General features: G+C 40.9%; 1 protein-coding gene across 1 annotated transcript in view; it reads left to right on the forward strand.

The window, feature by feature from the left end:
* The window catches only part of PLG (plasminogen), a 301,774-nt gene that overhangs the window by 107,556 nt on the left and 170,930 nt on the right, over nucleotides 1-23,288 (forward strand). The window contains exon 6 of the mRNA XM_078648716.1: nucleotides 14,679-14,799. Within this exon, the coding sequence (XP_078504842.1) occupies nucleotides 14,679-14,799 (121 nt within the window). The remainder of the gene's footprint in view (nucleotides 1-14,678; nucleotides 14,800-23,288) is intronic.

The following is a 23,288-nucleotide window of genomic DNA, read 5'->3' on the forward strand; positions in this document are numbered from 1 at the left end:
CATCCTTCTCCCTGTCCCATGGGACATTGCTCCTAATTATCCCTGCCTAACTGCAAGTGCATCCATAACTGATTTTCTGGCTCCTATCCCTGCAGAGTAAAACACTATGCCTGAAAATCGTAAAGTGCACCTGACCCTTTGGTCTCTCAACTTGAACCAAATGATCCATTATATCAAATGGAAAAAAACCGCTCTCTTTCCTAGGTTCTCAGATGACCAGCATCATTCCCAAGCAGGAAATGCACCTTACAGCCGAGGAATCAGGTAAACTCAAATGAGACTGCGTAGGGCAAAGCCCTCTTCTCTATGGATCAGTTACGGATGTTAACCCTAACTAACCCATCACTATTACTTCCAGTGGCCATACTATTCCATAAATGCCTGCTAGTTCAATTCATAAAGCCTTAGCCCAATGACAGTGGCCATTATCTCTTCGTACAAGTGAAGTTCACGGCCCAGATGATCGTTGACTCCGTCTATACCCCGTGGGTTCGAAATGAGCCTGGCTGGCGAAACATCATAGACTGCTGGTAGAGTCCAGCTCCCATAAAATCATTAATGCCCGAGACTGGAACCTGGCACTGAACTCCATCCTGGACAAAATGGGAAGACCTGACATGAGAAGTGACAATGATAGTGCAGTCGTCCATTCCTATTGGCAACAGGAAAGGCCTACCTGTGTGGGATGCTGATGATAGAAGCCGGTATTGTGAGAGCCATTGTTGCCGCAATGAAGAATGCTCTGGAGGCAGACATAAAGATCTCCAGGATGACTACTGTGTCCACCCTACCCTGGATCGCTTGAGAAGGATTACGAATAAGAAGTATGAAATCAACAGTGTCTATATAAGGCTGGTAGAAAAAGTGCTGTCCTGCATTAAGCAGATAAACTATGAATATGAAGAGGAGTCTCAACGGCAAGTAGCCATGCAATTATAGCAACTGGATGCCTGATCAGTGACTTTGGCCATCTGCACGACCACCTGAAAAGTCCTGGTTCACCCATTGAATATTGTTAAGGAATTTTCAACTTTTTACTCAATGCTCTACACAATAGTATATCCGTTGGACACCATGATAGAAGGCATATTCATGTCAGACATCTATCTCCCCTCCCTGCCTGGGATCATCCAGAAAGAACTTGATTGAACATTAGTGAGGAGGAAGTTACAGATGCCATTGAAGCCCTGAACATGGGGAAAGCACATTTCACTGTTATTCTACAGGCCACACAGGGCCAAACTGTCCTGCTTCTTACAGCAATGTTTAAGGACACCAAGGCTACCGGCTCCCTCAGACCAGAATTCAACAGAACACACAATTTTACTTATTCTGAAATCTGGTAAGGGTCAGCTACCTTTTTTTTGTTTAGAAAGCTTTATTGAGGTAATAACAATAGCAAAACATCTATACAGAATTTATGATGAGGGATGACAATGCGAGAATTAGTTTAACAATAAGGTACACAAATGAATCACACCTCAGTTGAAAGCTCTATACAAAGTCCAATGCATTTTTTAAGATTATAAGAAGAGGGAGGAGGAAAGAAGAGAGAAGAAGAAAGAGAGAGGGAGAGAGGGAAAAGAGGAGAAATAAGAAGAAAAGAGCATAATACAAGAAGAAAAACAAGATGTGTAACAGTGAATAGGTACAGAAACAAAGACACAATAAAGAATGCATATACAAGCTTAATTGTTCGACCTAACAAGAAAAGAAGTTAAAGGCAACCATAACAAATCTTTTTTGATCAACAAGGCAGTAGAGTTAGCGAAAGCACGGTCAAGTCTATAGTGATGACATAGTAAATTCCACCAAGCTTGGAATGAAATTTTTGAAATATCTTTCCAGTTGGTAGTAATAATTTGAAGAGTGATAGCAAAAAATAAATCAATAAATTGACCCACAGTATTATGAACCTTCCAGACAGAAGAATGCCTGCCCAGAAACACATGTGAAATCTCAAAAGTAACAATAATAGATAAAATGTCATTCAATTTTTACCAAACTTGAGACCAAAAAGCTTTAACTAGAGGGTAAAGGAAAAACATATGAAGGAAATCACTATTATTGTTAGGAGAAGACCAACACTTCGGGGAATCTATGAACTTAAATATGTACATGTCACAGGGGGTGAGAAAAGGTCTGTTATAAAAATATTATAAGGTCTGTGTGGTGCTAACAGAACGTGAGGAGGTGTGAATGTTTGTCCACAGGGAATCCCATGTGCATAAAGGGATTACTACAGCTAGATCTTTTTCCCATACAAGCTCTAATTTGGATTTGGTCCAAATCTTGGAAGAGTGAGATAACTTTTTATATATAGTAGAAGCTTTGAATTGAGTAGAGAAATCAATGAAGACAGGGAGAGTTTGTTCAGGAATGATCGTGGGAGAACTCTAAAGAGAAAGACGAATGAGAGATTCCTTGAGTAGAGGATAGTGAAGGGCATGAGAAGAGGAAACATTGTAGAAGGTTTGGAGGTCTGAAAAATCCATATTTTATTAAGTGTTGAAGTGTAATAATACCCTTCTCAATCCATTCTTTCCAAAATAAAGAATGTTTGTTAATCTTAATGGATTTGTGATACTAAATTGGGGTGCGTAAAAAAGGGTCAACAGATGGGAAGTGAGAGTGAAGCAGAGAGGTAGTTATTGCTTTGGAGTGAATAAAAATAGGAGAAGAGAAATGTTTAGGAGGTTGGGACAAGCAGGCAGCAGAGATAAAAGAAAAAGGAGAATATTGAGCTTGCTCCAACAAGCTCCATGCTGTTAGAGGCAGATCTGAGGTCTCAGATAAAGAAGTCCAGATTTGCTTTAGAGTGAAAGCAGAATGGTAACAGCGAATATTAGGAACATTATCACCTCCCAATTCCTTGGACGACTGAAGGCGAACCAATGAGATCCTGGGTTTGCGATTATTCCAGAGAAACTTGCAGAGAGAACTATTTATAACACAAAAAAAGGAATTGGGAAGAGAAATAGGAAGCATGGATGAGTAAAAATGTATAATAGGGAGAAGCATAATTTTTGATGGTAGCTAACCTACCCCACCATGAAAGAAATAGTGGAGACCAACCTTTAGTAAGAGTAGACATTTTCTGAAGGATATCTGCAAGGTTAATTTTGATTGTTTCCTTGATGGTGGTAGCATAAAGGATACCGAGGCATTTGATATGTTTAGAATTCCATTCAAAACCCGTATTTGAAAACATGGAAGGATGACAGAACTTATTAAGAGGTAGGATATCAGAGTTATCTACATTTAGTTTATAGCCAGAGACTTTTGAGTATTCCTGTAAAAGTGAAAAAAAAAAGCTGGCAAGGAAGTGGATAGGTTAGAAATGTATACAACAAAATCGTCTTCATATGCAGTAAACATAATATCTAGTGACTTGAATTAAAAACCTGTATAGAGAGGAGAACGTCTGATTGTTTCTAGAGAGGGTTCCAATACCAAGATAAAAACAAGGGGGGAAAGGGGGCAACCCTGACTAGTTCCTCTAAGAAGAGGGAAATAACGAGACTGACAACCATTTACCCAAACAGAAGTGGTCGGGCTGAGTTAAGTAGTTTAATATATTGGAGGATAGGAGGGCTGAAACCATGCCATTTAAGGGCACCAAAAATAAACTCCCAATTAACCCTGTCAAACGCTTTTTCAGCAACTAACATGATGGCAGCTAAAGGAGAATCTAATTTGAAAGCCAAGTGGATGATATTAAGGAAAGTGCGAGAGTTATCTGTAATGGAACGACCTTTAACATATCCGGATTAGTATATATTAACGAGATCAAGGATAACTTTATTAATACGTAGGGCAAGTAATTTTGCAAAGATTTTACAATGTGTGTTAATCAAAGAGATAGGCCTATAATTATTACAAAGGGATGGGTCTTTATCTTTTTTAGGTATCAGGCAAAGCATAGCCTGAGTAAAAGTACCATGTGCTACTCCGGTGGTACGGAAGTGATTAATTAAAGAAAGAAGATTTGATCAGAAGAGGGGGAAGATTCTGGGGTGTACAGAGAGGTGTAATAATCAGTAAAGCACACGAGAAGTTTGGCATCAGAGAGATGTAAAACACCCGAAGGATCCTTAATAGCAGCAATTTTATGGTTTTTGCTTTTTAATTTTAAGATAAGTGGCTAAATATCTGCTGGCTTTATTCCGTCCACCATACATTTTTGCATTGAATTTAAGAAGGTTATTACTGGCCGAGTCCCAAGACTGCTTGTTGTATTGCATTTTTGCTTTAATAAGATTAGATAGTGTGTCAGGATAATTAGCAGAAAAATACTCATGTTCCAACATTTTAATTTGTTTAAGGAGAGGTGCAGACTCCGAGAGAGCCTTCTTCTTTTTCCGGGAGACAAAGTCAGTTATAAAACCTCTGACAGAGGCCTTTTAGGCGTCCCAGATTAAATTAAATTGAAAAACAGAAGAGATATTTTGGAAAATGAATTCTTGAGTAAAGAGCAAACGTTTCCACAAATTGAGAATCCAGGAGAAGAGGGTTGTTAAAGCGCCAGCGCCGAGATGAGGGTGTAGGAGAAGGATGTTCTATATCTAAAATGATGGGGGCATGGTCAGAGATAAGAATAGAGCCAATCTCAATATTATTCATGAATTGTAGGATATGTTGAGTGAGGAAAATATAATAAATATGGGAGTGGGATCTGTGGGCAGGAGAAAAAAAGGAAAATTCGAGAACATCCGGGTGTGATGTTCTCCATGCATCAACTAACCCTCTTGCAGTATTTGCTTTATGGAAGGTTTTTTGCATCTTGTTGGAGACATATTTGGTTTGAGATTTTCGGTCAAGAAAGGGATCCATGAGTTGGTTGCAATCTCCACCCACAATCAAATTGTCCGCAGCATATGAGGAGAGAAGAGTGGAAAAATCAGACCAAAAGGATGACTTAGTATCATTCTGGCCATATACATTGCAAAAAGAGATAGAAGTGTTATTAACTGTAACATCTAAAAAAGCCATCTACCATTAGTGTCTTTAGATTCATTGTGTAAATGAACAGTCAATGATTTATGGAAGAGAATAACAACACCATTCTTATTACTGTCAGCTGGGGAGCAAAACATTTCGCCCACCCAGTGTTTACGTAATGAAGGCAAATCTTGTAACCTGAGGTGTGATTCTTGTAACAAAGCAATATGACATTTCAATTTAGCAAGGTGGGACAATACTCTCTGCTTCTTAACAGGATTGTGCATATCTTTTACATTCCATGAAATGATGCAGAGACTTTTCATAGGTAAGGTTCGTAGAAAGATGAACAACCATTAGATATGACAGGTGCAGGAAAAATAGTAAATAAAGTATGAAAATTCACTAAAAAAGAGAGTGTAAGAAATAAAAGAGGATACAAGTATGAAAAAAAAGGAAGTGAATGAGAAAAAGAGAATAGCAAAAAGGGAGAAGAGTATCTAAAGTCGCTTGGTACGACAAAAGAAGTGAGTGAAAAGGGGAATATAAAAACACCGTTATGAAAGAGTAAAAAAAGAACAAAAACTCAGTGCAGAAAGCCAATTAAGAGATGAAGAGAAGAAGATCACTAGCGAGGAGGGGAAAGAGGGTAAGAAAGAAAGCAAGGGTGGAGAACATAGTCTCCCAAGAAGAGAAAGCAGAAAGAAGATGACAAAAAGCCTGAAGGCTTTAGTCATAAAGAACACTGTGAAGAAGAACATTGACGTGTGAGGGGGGGGTGGCGAGGAACAAGACAACCACGCAAATAAAGAGACACCGAGAAAAGAACAAGATTACCTCTTAAAAATAGATATAGGAGTGGGAAAAATTCCAAAGACAAAAAGGTAAACTAATGAAACAAGAGGAAGGGAACTTACTAAACAGTAGAAAGAGTTGCAGCATAGTGAATCGCACATTACAGACAAGGGGGCAACAGAGGTGAGGAACATTAACATCAATTCCGTGGAGGGGAAGCCTAAGAAATATGGGAGATAACAAACAAAGACATAGTTAAAGATTACAAAATAGAAACCAAATCACAAAAAAAAGACCAAAAAAAAGCGACATAGGGCAATTAAGGCTTGCTCTGTTCCATGAGTTCTCGTTTGTGTGTATGAATGAACTTCCGGAGGCCGGCAGGATCTTCAAAACTCAAAGTTCTTTCTTTATATGTTACTTTGAAGAAGCAAGGATGTATTAAGCCATAGCGGGTATTCATGGATCTCAAGGTGGGCCTAAGGTCAAGGAATTCCTGCCGCCGGTTAGCAGTTGGCTTGGCGACATCTTGACTGAAGAAAATGTTATGGCCGGAACAAAGCATCTGTTTGTGATGCTTAGCTGTGTTCAGAATTGCCATGAGATCCGAGTAGAGAAGAAATTAAGCAATGATACCTCTTGGTTTAGATGGGGAGGATGCACTATGTTGACTCAACCGATGAGCTCTTTGAATGATAAAGTCCATCGGTTTTGGGAGACCAGCTATCTGAAGGACTTGAGTTTTCAAAAATGTAATCATATCTGATCCTTCAGAACCTTCCGGAATACCATAGATGCATAGATTGTTACGCCTATTTCGATTTTGTAAGTCCTCTGTAAATTCTTTGAGCAAACTGACTTCTTTGGTAAGGCAGTCAACTCTGGCGAGAACATCTTGGGCATCACCGACTTTTTGTTCCACTTCTGAAAGCCTTGAATCAAGGCCAGACCACTTCTCATCTAACCTTTGAAGGGTAGCAGCTGTGTCATTCATAAAAGGACGAATGAGACGTAATTCCTCCATTATATCCTCCAATGTGAGAGGGAGCGGATATTTAGAAGGAGAGGGGGGTCCTTCTTAATGCGTTTACCAGGACAAGTAGCTGCATATTTTCATCCACCAGAAGAAGCCCCCTGTGATTTATGTGGATGCTGAGAATCCATAATGGCGACCGAGAGGAAGTACAAGCAGCCGTTGATTATACAAAAACCAGCCAAAGAGACAGTGTTGTTGGTATAGTGAGGAAGAGCCAAATGAATATGACCAGGGCAATATCACCAAATGAGAGCGGTAAGTAGGAGGCAGAATGCAACAATAACTTACAATCCAAAGTTACTCAGAGACAGGTGTGCACCCAAACATTTTTGTTACATAAAAAAAACCTGCACAGTTTCACTAGATATGTGATATTACCGCTAAAATTAGACACAAAAGCTGGTCACAGCTGCTATATTGAGGAAAGAGCATTCATCCAGCTAATTACCAGTTTCTCCTCACAACATGAAAGTCACTACATCAGATTGGTCTGTCACTTTTGAATTTTAAGCGCAACATAATCAGCCTTGAAGAAGAGATAAAATACTGCAGAAATTACGGGAGAACATTTTCGTCGGCGAGCGGAGATCGAAATGACGGAGCTCTTCAAGTGGCAGCCATCTTACATTGCCTCTGCCGCGCACCTCCAGGCTCACCTATCTTATTCCAACTTTCACCTCATCTCACTACTGAATTGGAATATGAAGAGACTGGGTAAGATCCTGCCACTGTACTAGCTCACAACATCAGACTGCTGAACCATGACAACCAGGTCCACTTTATTTCATTCGGATAATTTTGTAACCACCTATGGACTCTGGCGAACATCTTAAGGTCTACTAGGAATGATGACAATGACAAACTCCTACTTTCTCGTGATGCACAGAAGGCGTTCCACAGAGTTGAATGGCCATACCTTTTTCCACCATATCAAGATTTGGTGTGGGCCCGCACTTCATCCAAATGGTCCCCTGGTCTTATTACTCCCCCACAGCGATGATCAACATGGCATCCTCACCGACCAGCTCACCATCACCAGAGTACGAGACAGGGCTGCCTGCTGTCTCTGCTCCTCTTCCTCTCTAGCTCTGGAACCACTCACTGGTTATTGCTGTTAGATCAGCAACGTAAACACCTGCATCCAGACACCGACTGGGGAACTGAAACTCTTGCTTTATACAGACGATATTGTCCTGTTGATCCCAGCGCTCCTGAGTTTGGTTGATTCCTTTGCTTACTTCTCCAGCAATAAGATCAACTGGATAAGACAAAGGCTATGTCACTGACACTCCATACTCTAAACATTACCTGTCACACCTCCTGGTCAAGTTGGATACTGAGTGCCTGAAATACCTGGGTACCCTGCTGCACAGAGTTCCTAGCACCATAGTTAAGGAAAACATCTCACCCCTGCTGGAGTCCGCAAAGACGGACTTTGCCAAATGGTTGGCACTCCAGCTATCACTGTGGAATAGAGTCCAACTATTAAGATGGTGATGGTCCACAAATGTAAGTATCTATTTGGCATGCTCCCGTTGACAACTCTTGCTAAAACTCCATGGCACATTCATGTGGCTGTGCACAAACACATGTAGGACTCGACAGCTCTGAGGATAGCGTTCAATAAACTTTATGTGACCACATCTCCGATGGCCTAGCCTCCCTCTTTCTTGGACCTAATACAGAGCCCATTACTTGTCAACGATGGCCAATCACTTGAGCTCACATAGTGAAACACCTCTCTGGATCACGATAGAAGGGTGATTCTATAAAGGAATCCAGGGCCTATCAGTCCTCTATGATGGCCCTAGAACCTCAACCAGTTCCCACAACCTGATGCTGACAGAAATGAATGCATTCTGGAAATTGACCCAGGTTATGGTTATGATCTGTTGAAAGAAGAAGGAGTCCTACCTCCTAAATCGTCCCTGTGGCATGTTGGAGCTATCACCATTGATCACTCCGTGGTATCTTGGCCGAATTTAGCCCGGGCTTTGATCTTGAAGATGCAAGACCTATTGGAAGAGGGCTCTATCATGTCCTTCACCGACCTTGCCATGGAATATCATCTTCCACGTCTGGCAATACCTCGAGGCTTGACACTGTCTCCAAACCCAGAGACGCGCATGGGACTGGTCCTCACCCCATTCATCACTCCACTCCCACCTAGTGCAATGGGGCCAATATAAAAAGCTGATTTGGGTCTCTACTGACTCATGGTGACAAAACTGTTCTCTGACACCAGGAATGTATGTTTAGGATTCGATGGCAGGACCTCCTATAGGCATCGTACACTCCTACAACCTGGTCTTGACTCACAGCCTCACATGACAAGGGACCACGGAAGGCCCAAATGAAGGTTTGCTATTTCAAGGTTTTAAAAGACTTACACTGGTCCCAGGCTAGACTATATAGAGCCAAGCTAGCAGCTATGTCTGCTGGCTGGTGAGGTCTCTAGGCAGTCTGCGATATACTACACATTCTCTTACCTGTCTAGTGCTTAATCTTTTCTAGTCCACCTGCTCAGAGGCACTTTTGGACACTTTCGGACGCCCTCTACAAGCATTGGTATTAGTCCTCCATTGCACCTGGGACTTGCCAGATCCTACCATCCACGAGAAACACTAGCTAGCCTTGGTACTGTCAGCAGATAAGCTGCGCATACTTCCCAGATGGTTCACACGCACTGCACGACCCAGAAAGACTGGCTTGAGTATTACGGTGACAACCCCACATGAACATCTGATATACAGACTGAACGACCAGGAACATGTTTTGAATGATATCTGGGATGTATTTCTACAATGAGGCCTATGCAGACCACCTACTCACCAGACCCTGCCCCTACACTGATGACGGACGGAAACCTACCTAGCCACTGATCCTACACAACTGCTATGCTCGTTGTACTTTACACACCTTACCTGCCCCTCACATTTCCCCTGTCGTACACCACTCAGATGTTCCCCATCACTGCACATTTGTTCTCTGCCCCCTCTCTCGCGAGACCCCCTCACCACTCTATTCCCGCTTCTGATTTCCTCCATTTGACAGCCAGAGAGCCACTCTTGTGAACCCCGATTTTTCGTATCTTATAGTGTGCAATGAGATCCGCTGGAGGGACAAATTGAACAAAATATTGATACCAATCTTGGTTGTGATCTACTTTCTGTTCTTGTTTTCTTTTGCCTTCTTATAATGGTAATAAAAAGATGTATACACAAAATGCTATTCACCAACAGTATATATCTTGTCAGAAATATAAAAAAGTCGATGTTATTAACCATGCCCTTTCTACTTCGTAGAGAACAAAAATGTCTGCAAAACATTTAAAATATATGACATGAAGAAACCAATACGTACATACATCTTTTAATAAAATAGGAGTCTGTTATATTTTCGATCCTAGTTACTTTTTCACATCTTGTTTTCATTTTCAAACTTTGCATTAATGTCGTGTTGACTTAGGAGGATTACAAAAATGTAAATAACATATTTCTCATACAAGTGTCTTACTAGACTGCACTTCAAAATTCAAGACATCAAACCTCAATATAGATGCACTATATTTTATCTTCGTCTATAGTCTGAGCTCACTATTGAAATGACTGCTAATTTGAAAAATCTGTGACTGTAGTATTAACACGAATTCCTATAAGAAAGGTGGCGCCAAGGCACTTATCATAGCTGTAATTTTGCCACTAGCAGTGATCTAGTCATTTTTCAGCAGTCAGCTAGAGTAGTTTTTGCCGGAATTTCCCTTTTACTTATTTATTTAACGTAAACACGTAAGAGTGGACAGATACAATAGTTGCGGTAATACTGCATATGTTACCAGAGGTATTATCGTAAGGTATTATCGCATAATTCAAGGGCAATTATGAGTTCAACATCTGGAAGGGGAATAAGATGAGGGAACTGGTGTTCAAGCACTGATGCCTGCTGGAGTTTCCTGCATTCTGTCCCTTTTTATGGGGACGTGTTCCACCAGGTTTGACCGGACGGATTTGTCTCAGATATACCATGCATTATTAGCGCTTGTGGTAAGTCCAAAAGTGGTAAAGCTGCATGACCAATAATCCCAATTTGGGCAGGCTGTTCAGCCAGATACACCGAATTTCTGAATACAAGCTGGTACAGTAATACAGAAAATCAAGATGAGAACATAATGGCATAAAGACAAGCAGTTAACTGAAGTTATGTAGTGGTAATATGATTAAACTTCTGATTATCAACAATATGTCAAGTTGCAAAATTGAGAATGTGTGCTACATTAGCAAGAAGTAAGCCACTTAAAATGTCCTTCCACTGACCAACCTTGAGAGAAGCAACAATTAGAAAGAGAACAAATGTCCCATGGTAATATGAAGGAATTGGTTTTCTTCAAGAGATAAAGATTTTTATTATATATTATTGGTAGTATCAAACAATAGAGAAATACATTTTACTATAATAAACTTATTTTTAAATTACTTCCCACAGTTGTCACCATAAAAAAACTTACAACATAATAAATCAAGCCAGACATTCATAACATGACAATTGCACTAACCCGTTACAATGCTGTCAAGATGATAAAAACTGATCCGCATTATCCAACCTAATTCATTGTGGGTCTCAATTACACCAAATCCCATTATATCTTCCAATCTGATTTACCTTTTTCGCATAATTATTTTCATATTCTCTATTTTATACAATTCATTTTTAACACCCAAAAAAAAGAGGCTAGCTTCCGTTCAACTGTTGTGAAGCCATCCTTCCATTGGTGAACCTAAATAAGAAAACATTTGTTTACAAAAATTATACAGAACTAGACACGTGACAATAACATGCTTCCAACTTCCCCCCTCATGATGACATCTAAAAAAGCAATTTATAAAAGATGGAAATAACCTGCTGATTTTGTTAGGCGTACAGGAGAGCAGCCAACACAAGGACAAATCCATTCTACTAAAATACGAGGCCCAAAAATATCTTATATAGCTATATTGGTCTAATTCCTTGCACTCTTTAAGTGTAACTCTCAACCCAGTTTGCTTCTCTACTCTCTCTCAAGGGGTAGATGTTGGCCAGCCTGTATGCGTGAATACCAGCTGCCAAAATTTCTAAGTTGAAATTTGAACAACATTTTTAAAATACCCCAGGCTTAGCTCTTTCCTTTAAAACTGGTGATATAAATGTATGATCCTGCTGATTTTCAAAAAACAACCAAAGCTCTTTACCCAAACCATTATCTGAAATACCAAGTTTTCTATGAATGTATCAATTTAAAATCAGCATCAATATGTAAGCCTAAAGTATTCCAACAATGCAAAACCTGGAGAAAGGCTGATACTAAGAACAGATAGAAAGGAGAACCAATCCCGAACTAACGTGAAAAAACTTTGAAGAAGAAATGAGCTAAAGACTTGAGGGATTACATTTAAACAATGTGAGCACCCTTAGGCCCAGATGTACAATTGCTCTGGTCCCAAAAATCATTTTCAATTTGTACTAGCTTTATTACAACAGAAGATTATTTTGAAAGCCTAAGTATGTACTAATTAGTCGGTTCACAAAATATGATTTCAGCGTCAGTTCAAAAAGAATTCCTTCCCTTTTGCAAATAGATTACCACTCAAAATGTGGGAATAAGTTAGAGCTAAAATGGACCCGAGAAGCTTCCCTACTGCTTTGGATGTCATAAAATATTAAACTCAAGCACATTTTCATATATAAAAATAGTCACAATACTTAAACACTAGTTATGGACTCTGAATTGAACTCTTGAAAGAGACAGTATAAAATGCTGTAATGAAAGTAATTGGTTTTGAAACCAAGAGAGAAGTATATGTGGACTTTCTCCTCCATTACTCACGTTTGTGCAAAACATTGTGCTGGAAGTTGGGATTGTGTGAAGGGAGTAGCTGACAGTTAGGGGGATCTCTTACTTAGCATTGGTAGTAAACTTACTATTCTTTGCTGAATGAGGCATGTTGAGTGTTTGCAATTTCCTCATTGAAATATTTATTTTCATGAGACTTCAGAAAACCATTAGCCAATTTAGATCCATATGTAAGATAGGCATCATAGGACAAAGGTTAGTTGCAGATCTTCTGTCCAGGGATATATGATGATACCACGCATACTTTTAGCACGCACACCATTACCACGCAATTTTTACAACGCAGGATCCTTTACCACGAATACCTTTACAACGCAATACACTACAACGCAGGTACTATTACAACGCATACCATTACAATGTAAGTATAGGTAAGTACATAATATGTTAAAATAATGTAATTATTATTAATATTTTTTTAAAATTAATAATTTATTATTTTAATATTAAATATGTTATTTAATTATATTAATTTTTATTTATTAATTTGTAAATATATATGTTAAAAATACCCCTGTACCCCAAAACCCAAACCCAACCCTGAAACCTAAAAATATCCCTGTACCTCAAAACCCAAACTCAACCCTGAAACCTAAAAATACCCCTGTACCCCAAAACCCAAACCCAACCCTGAAACCTAAAAATACCCCTGTACCCCAAAACCCAAACCCAGCCCTGAAACCTAAAAATACCCCTGTACCCCAAAACCCAAACCCAGCCCTGAAACCTAAAAATATCCCTGTACCCCAAAACCCAAACCCAACCCTGAAACCTAAAAATACCCCTGTACCCCAAAACCCAAACCCATCCCTGAAACCTAAAAATACCCCTGTACCCCAAAACCCAAACCCAACCCTGAAACCTAAAAATACCCCTGTACCCCAAAACCCAAACCCATCCCTGAAACCTAAAAATACCCCTGTACCCCAAAACCCAAACCCAACCCTGAAACCTAAAAATACCCCTGTACCCCAAAACCCAAACCCATCCCTGAAACCTAAAAATACCCCTGTACCCCAAAACCCAAACCCAACCCTGAAACCTAAAAATACCCCTGTACCCCAAAACCCCAACCCATCCCTGAAACCTAAAAATACCCCTGTACCCCAAAACCCAAACCCAACACCCCATATAAATGTTTTAAAAAAAAGATAAACTTACCTATACTTAAGTTGTAACGGTATGCGTTGTAATAGTATCTGCGTTGTAGTGTAATGCGTTGTAAAGGTATTCGCGGTAAAGGGTCCTGTGTGGTAATAGTTTCGTTGTAAAAGTATTTCGTGCTAAAAGTTGCGTGGTAACAGTTACATTTAATTTAATTTAATTTAATTTAATTTAACCCATTTAAGCACTCATTGTAAGTTGCCTGAATCAGTATTTCCAGGAGGGACTATCCCAGTGTATCTGAGCCGACTTTCCTGGTGTCTCTGAGCCTGGGAGTATTGGGTGCGTGCACTCCAGATCCAATATTTCCAAACACAGAGAGATGGGACCCGCACTTCCCAGCGAAGCTCTGATGGCATTGGGTAGCTGCAGTGCATGGCCACTACTGGCTAACTTGCTTCGGCATGGGGTGGAGCAGAAAAAGTTAGATGATACTGACCGGTGTCATTCGGCTGTTCCTGGTATTTACCCATTGAGTGAACTTGTAATGAGGTCCTTGGTGTTAATGGCAGGCCCCAGATGATTGGGTCAGGCAAGAAAACAAGTTCCAAATAGAACAACATACAGAACCATCTCTGAAATGAAGAGAAGATTCCATGAAAATACCATTGTTACTCAATGAGACAATTTAACACCCCAGTCCCACAAATATACATTGCATTATTTCTCATATAAGAGGTAATCACAGGTAGGCCTGCCATTTAGTAGGTTACATTACTAGTGTTTCAGTGGTGCAATGTTATTTGTTCTCTTTACAGTAAATCCATGTAATTTACTAATCTGTTGTACTGTAAGCATTTGTGACTGTGTGCAATCTGTGCTTATATGTATTCTGGTTGTCTTCCTATTTTGCAGAGGATTGTATGCACTGCAGTGGAGAAAACTATAAAGGCACTGTATCAAAAACAGTGTCTGGCTATGAATGTCAGAACTGGGACTCACAAACACCTCACAGTCATGGATATAAACCTGAAATGTAAGTCACAACAAAAACAGTCCACGTTAATCAGAGCAAGTAATTAACAGACACGGTCAAATATACAGTTTCTCCTTTCACAGGTTACTCCAAACCCTTTCATATCTATTTACGAAAAAAAGGCCAGTTTTCTTGAATAAGCATTTTCATATCACATGTGTGTATATGCCTCCCCCCCACTTTTTGGTTTTATGGGACTGTAGTTACCGGTATAATATGAGTGTGTGCATAGGGAGGCTGATTAAAAAGCTCTTGTTGCATATTTTCTACCCTCAATACATAATAGCAAATGGTTAATCCCAGTTGGCAGCTCAGGCTTTTATGCTAGACCACAGGGCATCAGTGCAGAAAACTGTCCAAGTTTGAGTGTTTGTTTGCTGGTGAGAAGGAGAAGTTCCATTTTAATTAGATGTCCCTGGGTGGGTGGATAGAACTTCAAACAAGTTCCCTGGGGCCCTTCTATCTTGGACCCCCAGAATTGTGCTTTCTAGGATACTTCTATCCTCCTTCAGGGGAAGTGGTGAAAAGGTAGACAAGACCTATTGGGAGAACCTGTCCGTGACCAGTCCAGTGACCTCAATCAACCATTGATGATGCACCACTGATTCTTGGTGCTTTCACCACCATACCTGAAAAGAACAGAAGAGGAACAACCTATTGTCTGTGTCTCCTGGGAAGAAGGCTGAGGCCTTGTATCTTGTTTTTTCTTATGCCGAAGCTCAAACATGCTTCTCAATGATCTGACTTTCTAGAATCCTGCAGCCCAAGTGAAATAAAGGACGAGAAGAGGGCGTCTTTACAGGAGAACCAGCAGAGCAATGGGTGAAGACAGTGGTTGTCTTTCCCCACTGCTATTTGTGATCCTGCATTCTCAAAGCTGTCCCTTGCAGTTGGGAAATTTGTGAGTGAGAAGGAGGAGGCCAATCATTATAAGACTGAGACTGAACCTTTGGTGGTGTCTCTTGAAAAGTGGTATAGAAGTCTATTTTCTACTGGGGACTATGCCCGGAAGATGTCCTTGAAGCTAACAATATTTGAGCATGCCAATCTGTTAGGTAACTATTCCTAATTATGACCACCGAGCTGATGTGAGGCAGCACGATATGTTGGTAACTGTTTTTTGTTTTAGTTGCAAGAATGACCTCTACTGGGTGCCTTTGGTAATGCGCATGGACTGGCATTGACTTTTTAAGCCACCATGTGCATTTGTTGACATTTTCTATCAAATCTCTGATCTCCTATTTCCCTTATCTGATTTTATGCAATCTATTCTTGATTCAATCAATGTTTGTTTCTTCTTTCTGCTAACTTCCTTTAATAATTTAGGGCCTCATTTAGGTGAATAGTATTTACCGATTCGTAAATACCGAATTTTACCGATTTGGTATTTACGAATCGGTAAATGCTATGTAGCTAAAAAATCGGTAAACATTACCGAATCGTTAAGATTCGGTATTTACCGAATCGGTATTTACAGATTCGGTAATTGCCATTCATTCCTATGGGCCTGGAGGTAAATACCGATTCGGTAAAAGGGGGAAAACATTGAAGGGTGGCAGGGTGTCACTTTGACACCCTGTTGCACCCCTCAATTGTTTATGGGTGCATGTATGTCTGCAACATGGCACTGAAGCAATTTGCATTAAATTGCTTTTTGTTTTTTTTCCGTTATTTACCACCAACTTGTAGTTGGTGGTATATAACGAATCCTAACATGGGATAAGCACTCATTTAAGTGCTCCCTACATTAGGAATTCGGTAATTTGCCGAATCGGTATTTAAGAAATCGGTAATTTACCGATTCCTTAAATTACCGATTTGGTAAATTACCAAATCCTTAATTTCGGCCCCCTACATAATTTTGCCCGTTACCGACCGGTAAGGAGCCACCTACATCTGGCCCTTTATTTATTGGTTTCTTTTTTGCCTATCCCCACCATCGTTCGTCGTAATGGCCATGTAAAGAATTTGAATCCTATTTTGAGGGACATGCACAATGTGAGGTAGTCTCTCCTCCTTTTCAGTAGGAACCTCAGGAGCCCAAGCTCAGGTACCTTACAGCAAATGGAGACTTTCTATCATGAATGTGCTTTTTGGCACTGTCTGAGCACTGGAGGACTTTGGACCTGATCCCTTTCAATTGACTCTTACTAGACATGATTTGGGAGCTGTACTGCATCCTAATTTCTTACCCATGCCAACTGTTTCAAATGCTTATCCCATTTTGCATTTAAATGGTGTGAGGCCATTTTGCATCAGTCATTTGTGCCTGTCGGTATCTAGCTGTGGCTATCTATGCACCCCTGGTGTTAAAGTGTACTGTAACAATTTTGCAAACTAAAACTCCCTCAGTCCCAGATGTATTCATTCCACCCTCATCCATATCAATACCAATGAGACAAACATTTGATATCTCAAGACCTAAACCATTGGCAATCAAACAATAATATTGAGATCCTTCAAAAACTTCTCATATGACTCGGTAAAACACAGTTTATTCGCTATTCTCTTCAACCCTACTAATGCTGTTGATGTTACCCTTGACAATCCTAATTCCTCTCTTGGAACCTTTGCTGATTAACTAGTGTCCTCTTAGCCAACAGGGTGTAACATAATTTCCAGCACATCTTGATATTCATAAGACCCAATCCCCAACAAGACACAAACAGAAAACTAGAAATAACAGGTTATTTACAAACACTCTTGCAGACGTCTCAACTCTCGAATATTCATCAACTGGTCTCAAACACACAAATCCCTGAAAACAGCTGAAACATGGATTATGAAACTAAAATTATCTCAGAAGTTAATGACCAAAGCAAAAGCTAAACACTGCACAAATCAATTCCTCCTCCTTTGTGTTGTACTTCCTGGGACCCCCAGACCATGCGAGATTTTGATGACCTAAACTGAGGGCTTGGTGTGCAGACAGACTCTGGACACCCCCACAGCATGAGTCAGCCATTAGACCAGTTAGCTCTACGGTGCCACTACAACCCCCTGTATTCTACAGCGGTGTATGTAGTTTCTGGCAACCACTGATCATGACAACCCTGATTCCTCAGGTATCGTGGAAAACAATACGGTATCTTTCGCTCGGTAACTTGTACTTACATTTCTCAGAATACACGAAGAATGACGATTGCAACAGTTTCAATAATTATTTATTGGTCAAGCGTCAGTCTAGTGTGAAACAAATTGGCTGCGGCAATCAAAAGACAGGAACAAACAAATGTGACCACTAGCACCAATATCGTAAATAGTAGATACATTTCTATCAGAGTGCTAATAAGATGAATGACAGCAGATAATATAAAACAATTGCATTGGCGTACTCCTACGATGCGTAGTCTACCTAATTGTACCAAGCCTAGATATGCAGGTGATGTGTTATAAACAGAGGGGTCCCAGACTGGGAAAGAATAGATATATAGATAATAATTGTTCAACATAAATCAAGAAAACAGAGAACAAATCCAAAGTACTATGTTTTTATTCACAAAGTACTCAAAAAACCTTATCATTGGTTATAAGATGCGTATCAAAGACACATTTATGCTTTTTCAATTTACTTAGTGCCCACATGGGAGAGGGAAAAGAGAAGGGGAGGAGGAAGTGCTGTGAGGGAATTCTGTGAAAAATGGCAAAGAAACACAGTATTCATTTAAGTGACAGATAAATCCAAAATTCTAGGTTCATATATACAATTTTAAAGTGATTCCCCAAAATCGGGGCCCACACAAACGATCTGCACATATCAATACATTTCTTGATAACCAGACTTCTATGACAGCTGTATCAATCTTGCTGGGGGTAGAAGCTGGTGAGGTAGGCAAAGGTAGTCTACGTTTTGACCCTATACCATGTAGGGGTAGTTGCCCTTACAGCGCGGGTCTTCGTCAGGACAGGGGGGGATGGTGGGCTGATCTCCTAAGAGTAAAATGAAAATAATCAAGGTCGAGGGTCTACTATGCAGATCCCTATTTAGCCATAGCAGGATTTCCACTTGGACAGAAAATTAGAAACCACATACTTGGGCAGAGGACTAGGGAAACAACTGGATTACCATATTGATGAAGAAAACAAACAAACCGCTACAATATCAATGGTCAAAGTCTACAAAAGGAGGTGTGTTGGATTACCTTATATACCGGACATGGTGCCGGGCGTTCCTCGGACCACGCGGTCCTATTCCATCAAAAGTGATGTGATCTGGGGGCCCGAATGGAGGAGAGTTTTAAAATACCGTTCCAAGAGAAAACGGCATAGGTAGAAGTAACATCAATGATTTACCTTGTATACCGGGATCAGAGTTCGCAAGTGAAATGAAACCAATCCGAATTCCCGATTCTGTAGAAAGGGGAAAAAGGGCCTCACTTTAAATGTCCCGGTTTATCTCGGGTTAATAGAGAATAATGAGAGAATTCTCCAGATTGAAGCGCAGTGGGCACTCACCTATCCAATCAATTGATAGCAGGGGAGAACTGGACAACCGCGTTGTTCAGCCTGAAGGCAGTGAATGCTCGAGTATCGGCTGGCATCTCCCGTAACCAGGAAATAGGTAGTGGAGGGCATCGCCAAAAAATAATGGAAAAGGAGGAAAGACTCCTATGTAACCTGAGAGCGATGTAACACCCAGATGGAATGGGCAAGGGATTTATTGTAGGTGTTAACCAAGGGGGTACGTCCCAAGTGTGATTGAAGATATATTGGACATTTAAGATCACGCTGAGCACCAACCTCACAGGGCAGTGTAAACCGCGTTACGGAGCACATCATCATTTATTCTACTATACGTCTGAAAAAATATGATCAAAACCATGGCCATAAAAGTGCACCTATTATGTGGAACATTGAGATATAGTGTGTGTACCTACCCGGCATGGTGGTAAAACACACGACAGTTCAAAGAGCACATGTATACCAGTAGTGGCAGGTGCCGGACAATAGTAAGAGAGAGACCAATTACAGATTGGCTAGTTGTGCGAAACTACTCTCAGATTCATTTAGACCATTTTGTACAGAATCAAAGAAATTAATACATTTAAGTTCTCTGACATTGAGGATGGGAGCTATGTTGCCCCCCCTAGGGCCAAGTGTTACATGTTCCAATACAATCCATTTGAGGCTTTCAGGTAGATGGTTTTCTTTCATACAGTGATCCACCATCGGAACACCAGTCGCTTTGCACCTGATGCGACTGCAGTGTTGCAAGAAACACATTTTGGCACGTTGTTGAGTTTGGCCCACATACATTAGATCACACGGGCAGATTATGCAATACACCACGTCCGTAGAGTTACAGTTGGTATGTGATTTTAATCGGATCCGGTGGTGCTTGACGTGAAATTCCTCTGTTTGAATAGCCGCAGGACAGGCTTTACAATTGCCATTTGTAGTGACCCAAAATTTGTGGAAGGTTCCAAAGCGAGGTTAAAGTGGATGAGGGCGGTGTTTCCAAGAAAGAACATACCACATGATCGCAAATGTTTTTAGCCTTCTTGAAAGAGTACATTGGTAAGGTGTTGCTACCCAAATCTTCTGATAGCATAGTCCAATGTTTGTTTATGGTTTTCTTAATGGCATTACTCTTGGTGGAGAAAGTGGTTACGCATATAAGGCGCTGGTTCACATTGTTGTCACGCTCACTTGGTTCCAACAAAGATTCTCGTGGGCTGAACCACGCTCTCTTTCTTGCCTTTTTTACTAAACGCTTGGGGTAGCCCAGTTCAATCAGGCAGTCCATCAGGTTCTCCGATTCATCCATGTAGTCATCCTTCTTGCTGCAGTTGCGGCGGATCCTAAGAAATTGACCGAAGGGCAGATTGTCCCTGAGGCCCCTCGGATGGTGGCTAGAGTATTGGAGTAATGAGTTTCGCTCTGCCGGTTTCCTAAAAAGTGTCGTGTGGAACACTTTATCCTCTGCAATGATGGAAAGATCTAAAAAGTCAATTTTACTTTTGTCTGATTTGATGGTAAATTGAATATCCTGAGATCTCATATTCAGCCAGGTGTGGAACTCCATTATTTCTGATTCTGTTCCTGCCCAAACCAGAAGGATATCGTCGATATAACGCATCCATAGTTGTATATTCGACCTGAAAGGATTAGAGTCATTTAGGATAAAGGTGTTTTCAAAGTTTGACATAAAGATTATCGCCAGGTCGGGGGCAAAGGCTGCCCCCATCGCTACTCCCTTCAGTTGTAAATAGAAACAGTTCTGAAATACAAAAAAGTTCCTCATCATCGCAATTTTTAGTAGCAAAATGATGAATGAGGTGGGAACACGTGTCGGAGCTTCACGTCGGTCCAAGGCCATAGCAACGACCATCAGAGCTTCTTCTTGGGGGATACTGGTGTAAAGCGACACAATATCACACGTGGCCAAGAGTTCTTTGTTAGGATTGAAAGGACGTCCGTCCATGATGTTGATAGTGTGGGTGGTATCGCGTAGATACGTTTCTGTTTTTTCAGCTAGAGGCTTCAAGAAAAAATCAATGTAGCGACACAGGGGTTCCAGTATCGAGCCGCACCCGGATACTATTGGGCGGCCCGGAGGGTTCTGCATGTCCTTGTGCACTTTAGGGAGTGTGTATATAGTTGGAAGGCGGGGGTTCTTTTTATTCAGGTATTGGTATTCCTGTTCAGATACAAAACCTTGGTCCAGGCCTTTCTTTGTGACTTGTTGGATTTCTGCCGCAAGATCTTTGGACGGATCGCTGGCCAATTTTTTATAGATGGCCAATTTTTTATAGCTGATCCCATCTCCAGGCTGTTTCATGATCTCATCTTTATATTTATCTACATCTTGGACAATGATTGCGCCACCCTTGTCCGCTGGTTTAACGATGACCACTAGCACCAATATCGTAAATAGTAGATACATTTCTATCAGAGTGCTAATAAGATGAATGAAAGCAGATTATATAAAACAATAGCATTGGCGTACTGTTATGATGCGTAGTCTACCTAATTGTACCAAGCCTAGATATGCAGGTGAAGCATGTGTATGTAAGTGCCAGGATAGATCCTAATGAAGCCAAGAATCCCCTGGGGAAGTACTAACTCCTCACCTGATGGTTTAGAATGAAGGACCCCATCTTTGCGGCAAGGATGGCACCCAGCAAGGGATGTCAGGTCTCTGCCTGTCAAAGGATCAGCCTACAGAGTCTCTGTCCAGACTGGAAGGAATTCTCCTCTGTCCTTGTATGAGGGAGTGAGGGTCTTTTATACTAAAGTGGTCACTCCAGAGTTTCTTCTAGAATCAATATGTTTTGAAACTATTTACTAATCCCTCACTAATCCTTTTCTAAACAAAAACACTTCTGCATAGCTGGCAGTTGGCCATGAGTGAAAAAAAGTGGTGACCCTTCTACAGAATAAATCTGCTGTGCCTGAGGACATGTTTATGTATGTCAGGTAGAGAGATTAAGATAGGGTACGGAGCCTGGTGTCGAAGAGACAGAAGAAAGCACCTAGGTAACAGGTCACCTGTGTAGAACCGTTATGTCGTGTGGATGGGACAAAATGTATGTAATTGGTATGTACATGATGGGACTATACTAAAGGACATGACACCCAGTCCTCATCCAAAGGTCAAAAAAGTCAGCTAGGTAATGCTAACATAAATGCTATAAAAAGGCTTTAAGATCATTTATATTAAAACATACTAAAAGCACTTAAAAAGGTCTTAACATTGTTCATAAAAGCAGAAAGCACTCTTCCCTAAAAGTGTTCCTAAAAGGTCCTCTATATATTGCATTGTTTCTCTGAGCACCTTGGAAGTCAATACGCTCAGACAGAGCAGCGAGAGCATAATGATCCAAAGTCAGTTCAACCTTCAATTTGGTAGATGATTTGAAAACTTGCCAAACGTTCCCAGCACAGGAGAGGCCAGATTGTTTAAGAATCCTATTCTAAAGACCCAACATCACTGAACATGTCATCCTCAGGAGGCAGACCTTCCAGAACTTCCAGTATGATATCAAGTGAGTAGAGGTGGTCATTTCTGGTTCCCACGGCAGTCATCAGGGATGAATTAGATGCCTGTGTGCCTGAGACTGATGCCTGCACATCCGTGGTAGAGCTGATCATTGTTCCAACAGGAGCTGAAGCATTGAGTGGAGACTCTAGGAACGCCATCATCAACATGGGAATTCGCTGTGGACAACTGTGCACATGGGCTCAGGAGCATGTCTCTGTCCAGCAGCGCAACCGATGGAAGTGTTAGACAGAGGTCCAACACACGTCCAAATCCACAAAAGAGGCTGCGGAATACTGGCAAAATGCAGTCAAGCCAGGCCGGTCTGAAAGACAGGAACCAATGCTCACTCAGCTCTCGAAGCCAAGTTATACCCAGGAAGAACACCAATCGCTCACAACAACGTCGCTCCAGCTGTATTCTCTCCATGTCTCAAGTGATGTTGACATCCTTTGCGAAGCAATAGAATTAAAATCAGTATGCCCGCCACTGAAAGCAGGACCAAAGG

This window comes from Lissotriton helveticus, chromosome 6 (genome assembly GCF_964261635.1).
Source record: "Lissotriton helveticus chromosome 6, aLisHel1.1, whole genome shotgun sequence".
NCBI lineage: Eukaryota > Metazoa > Chordata > Amphibia > Caudata > Salamandridae > Lissotriton > Lissotriton helveticus.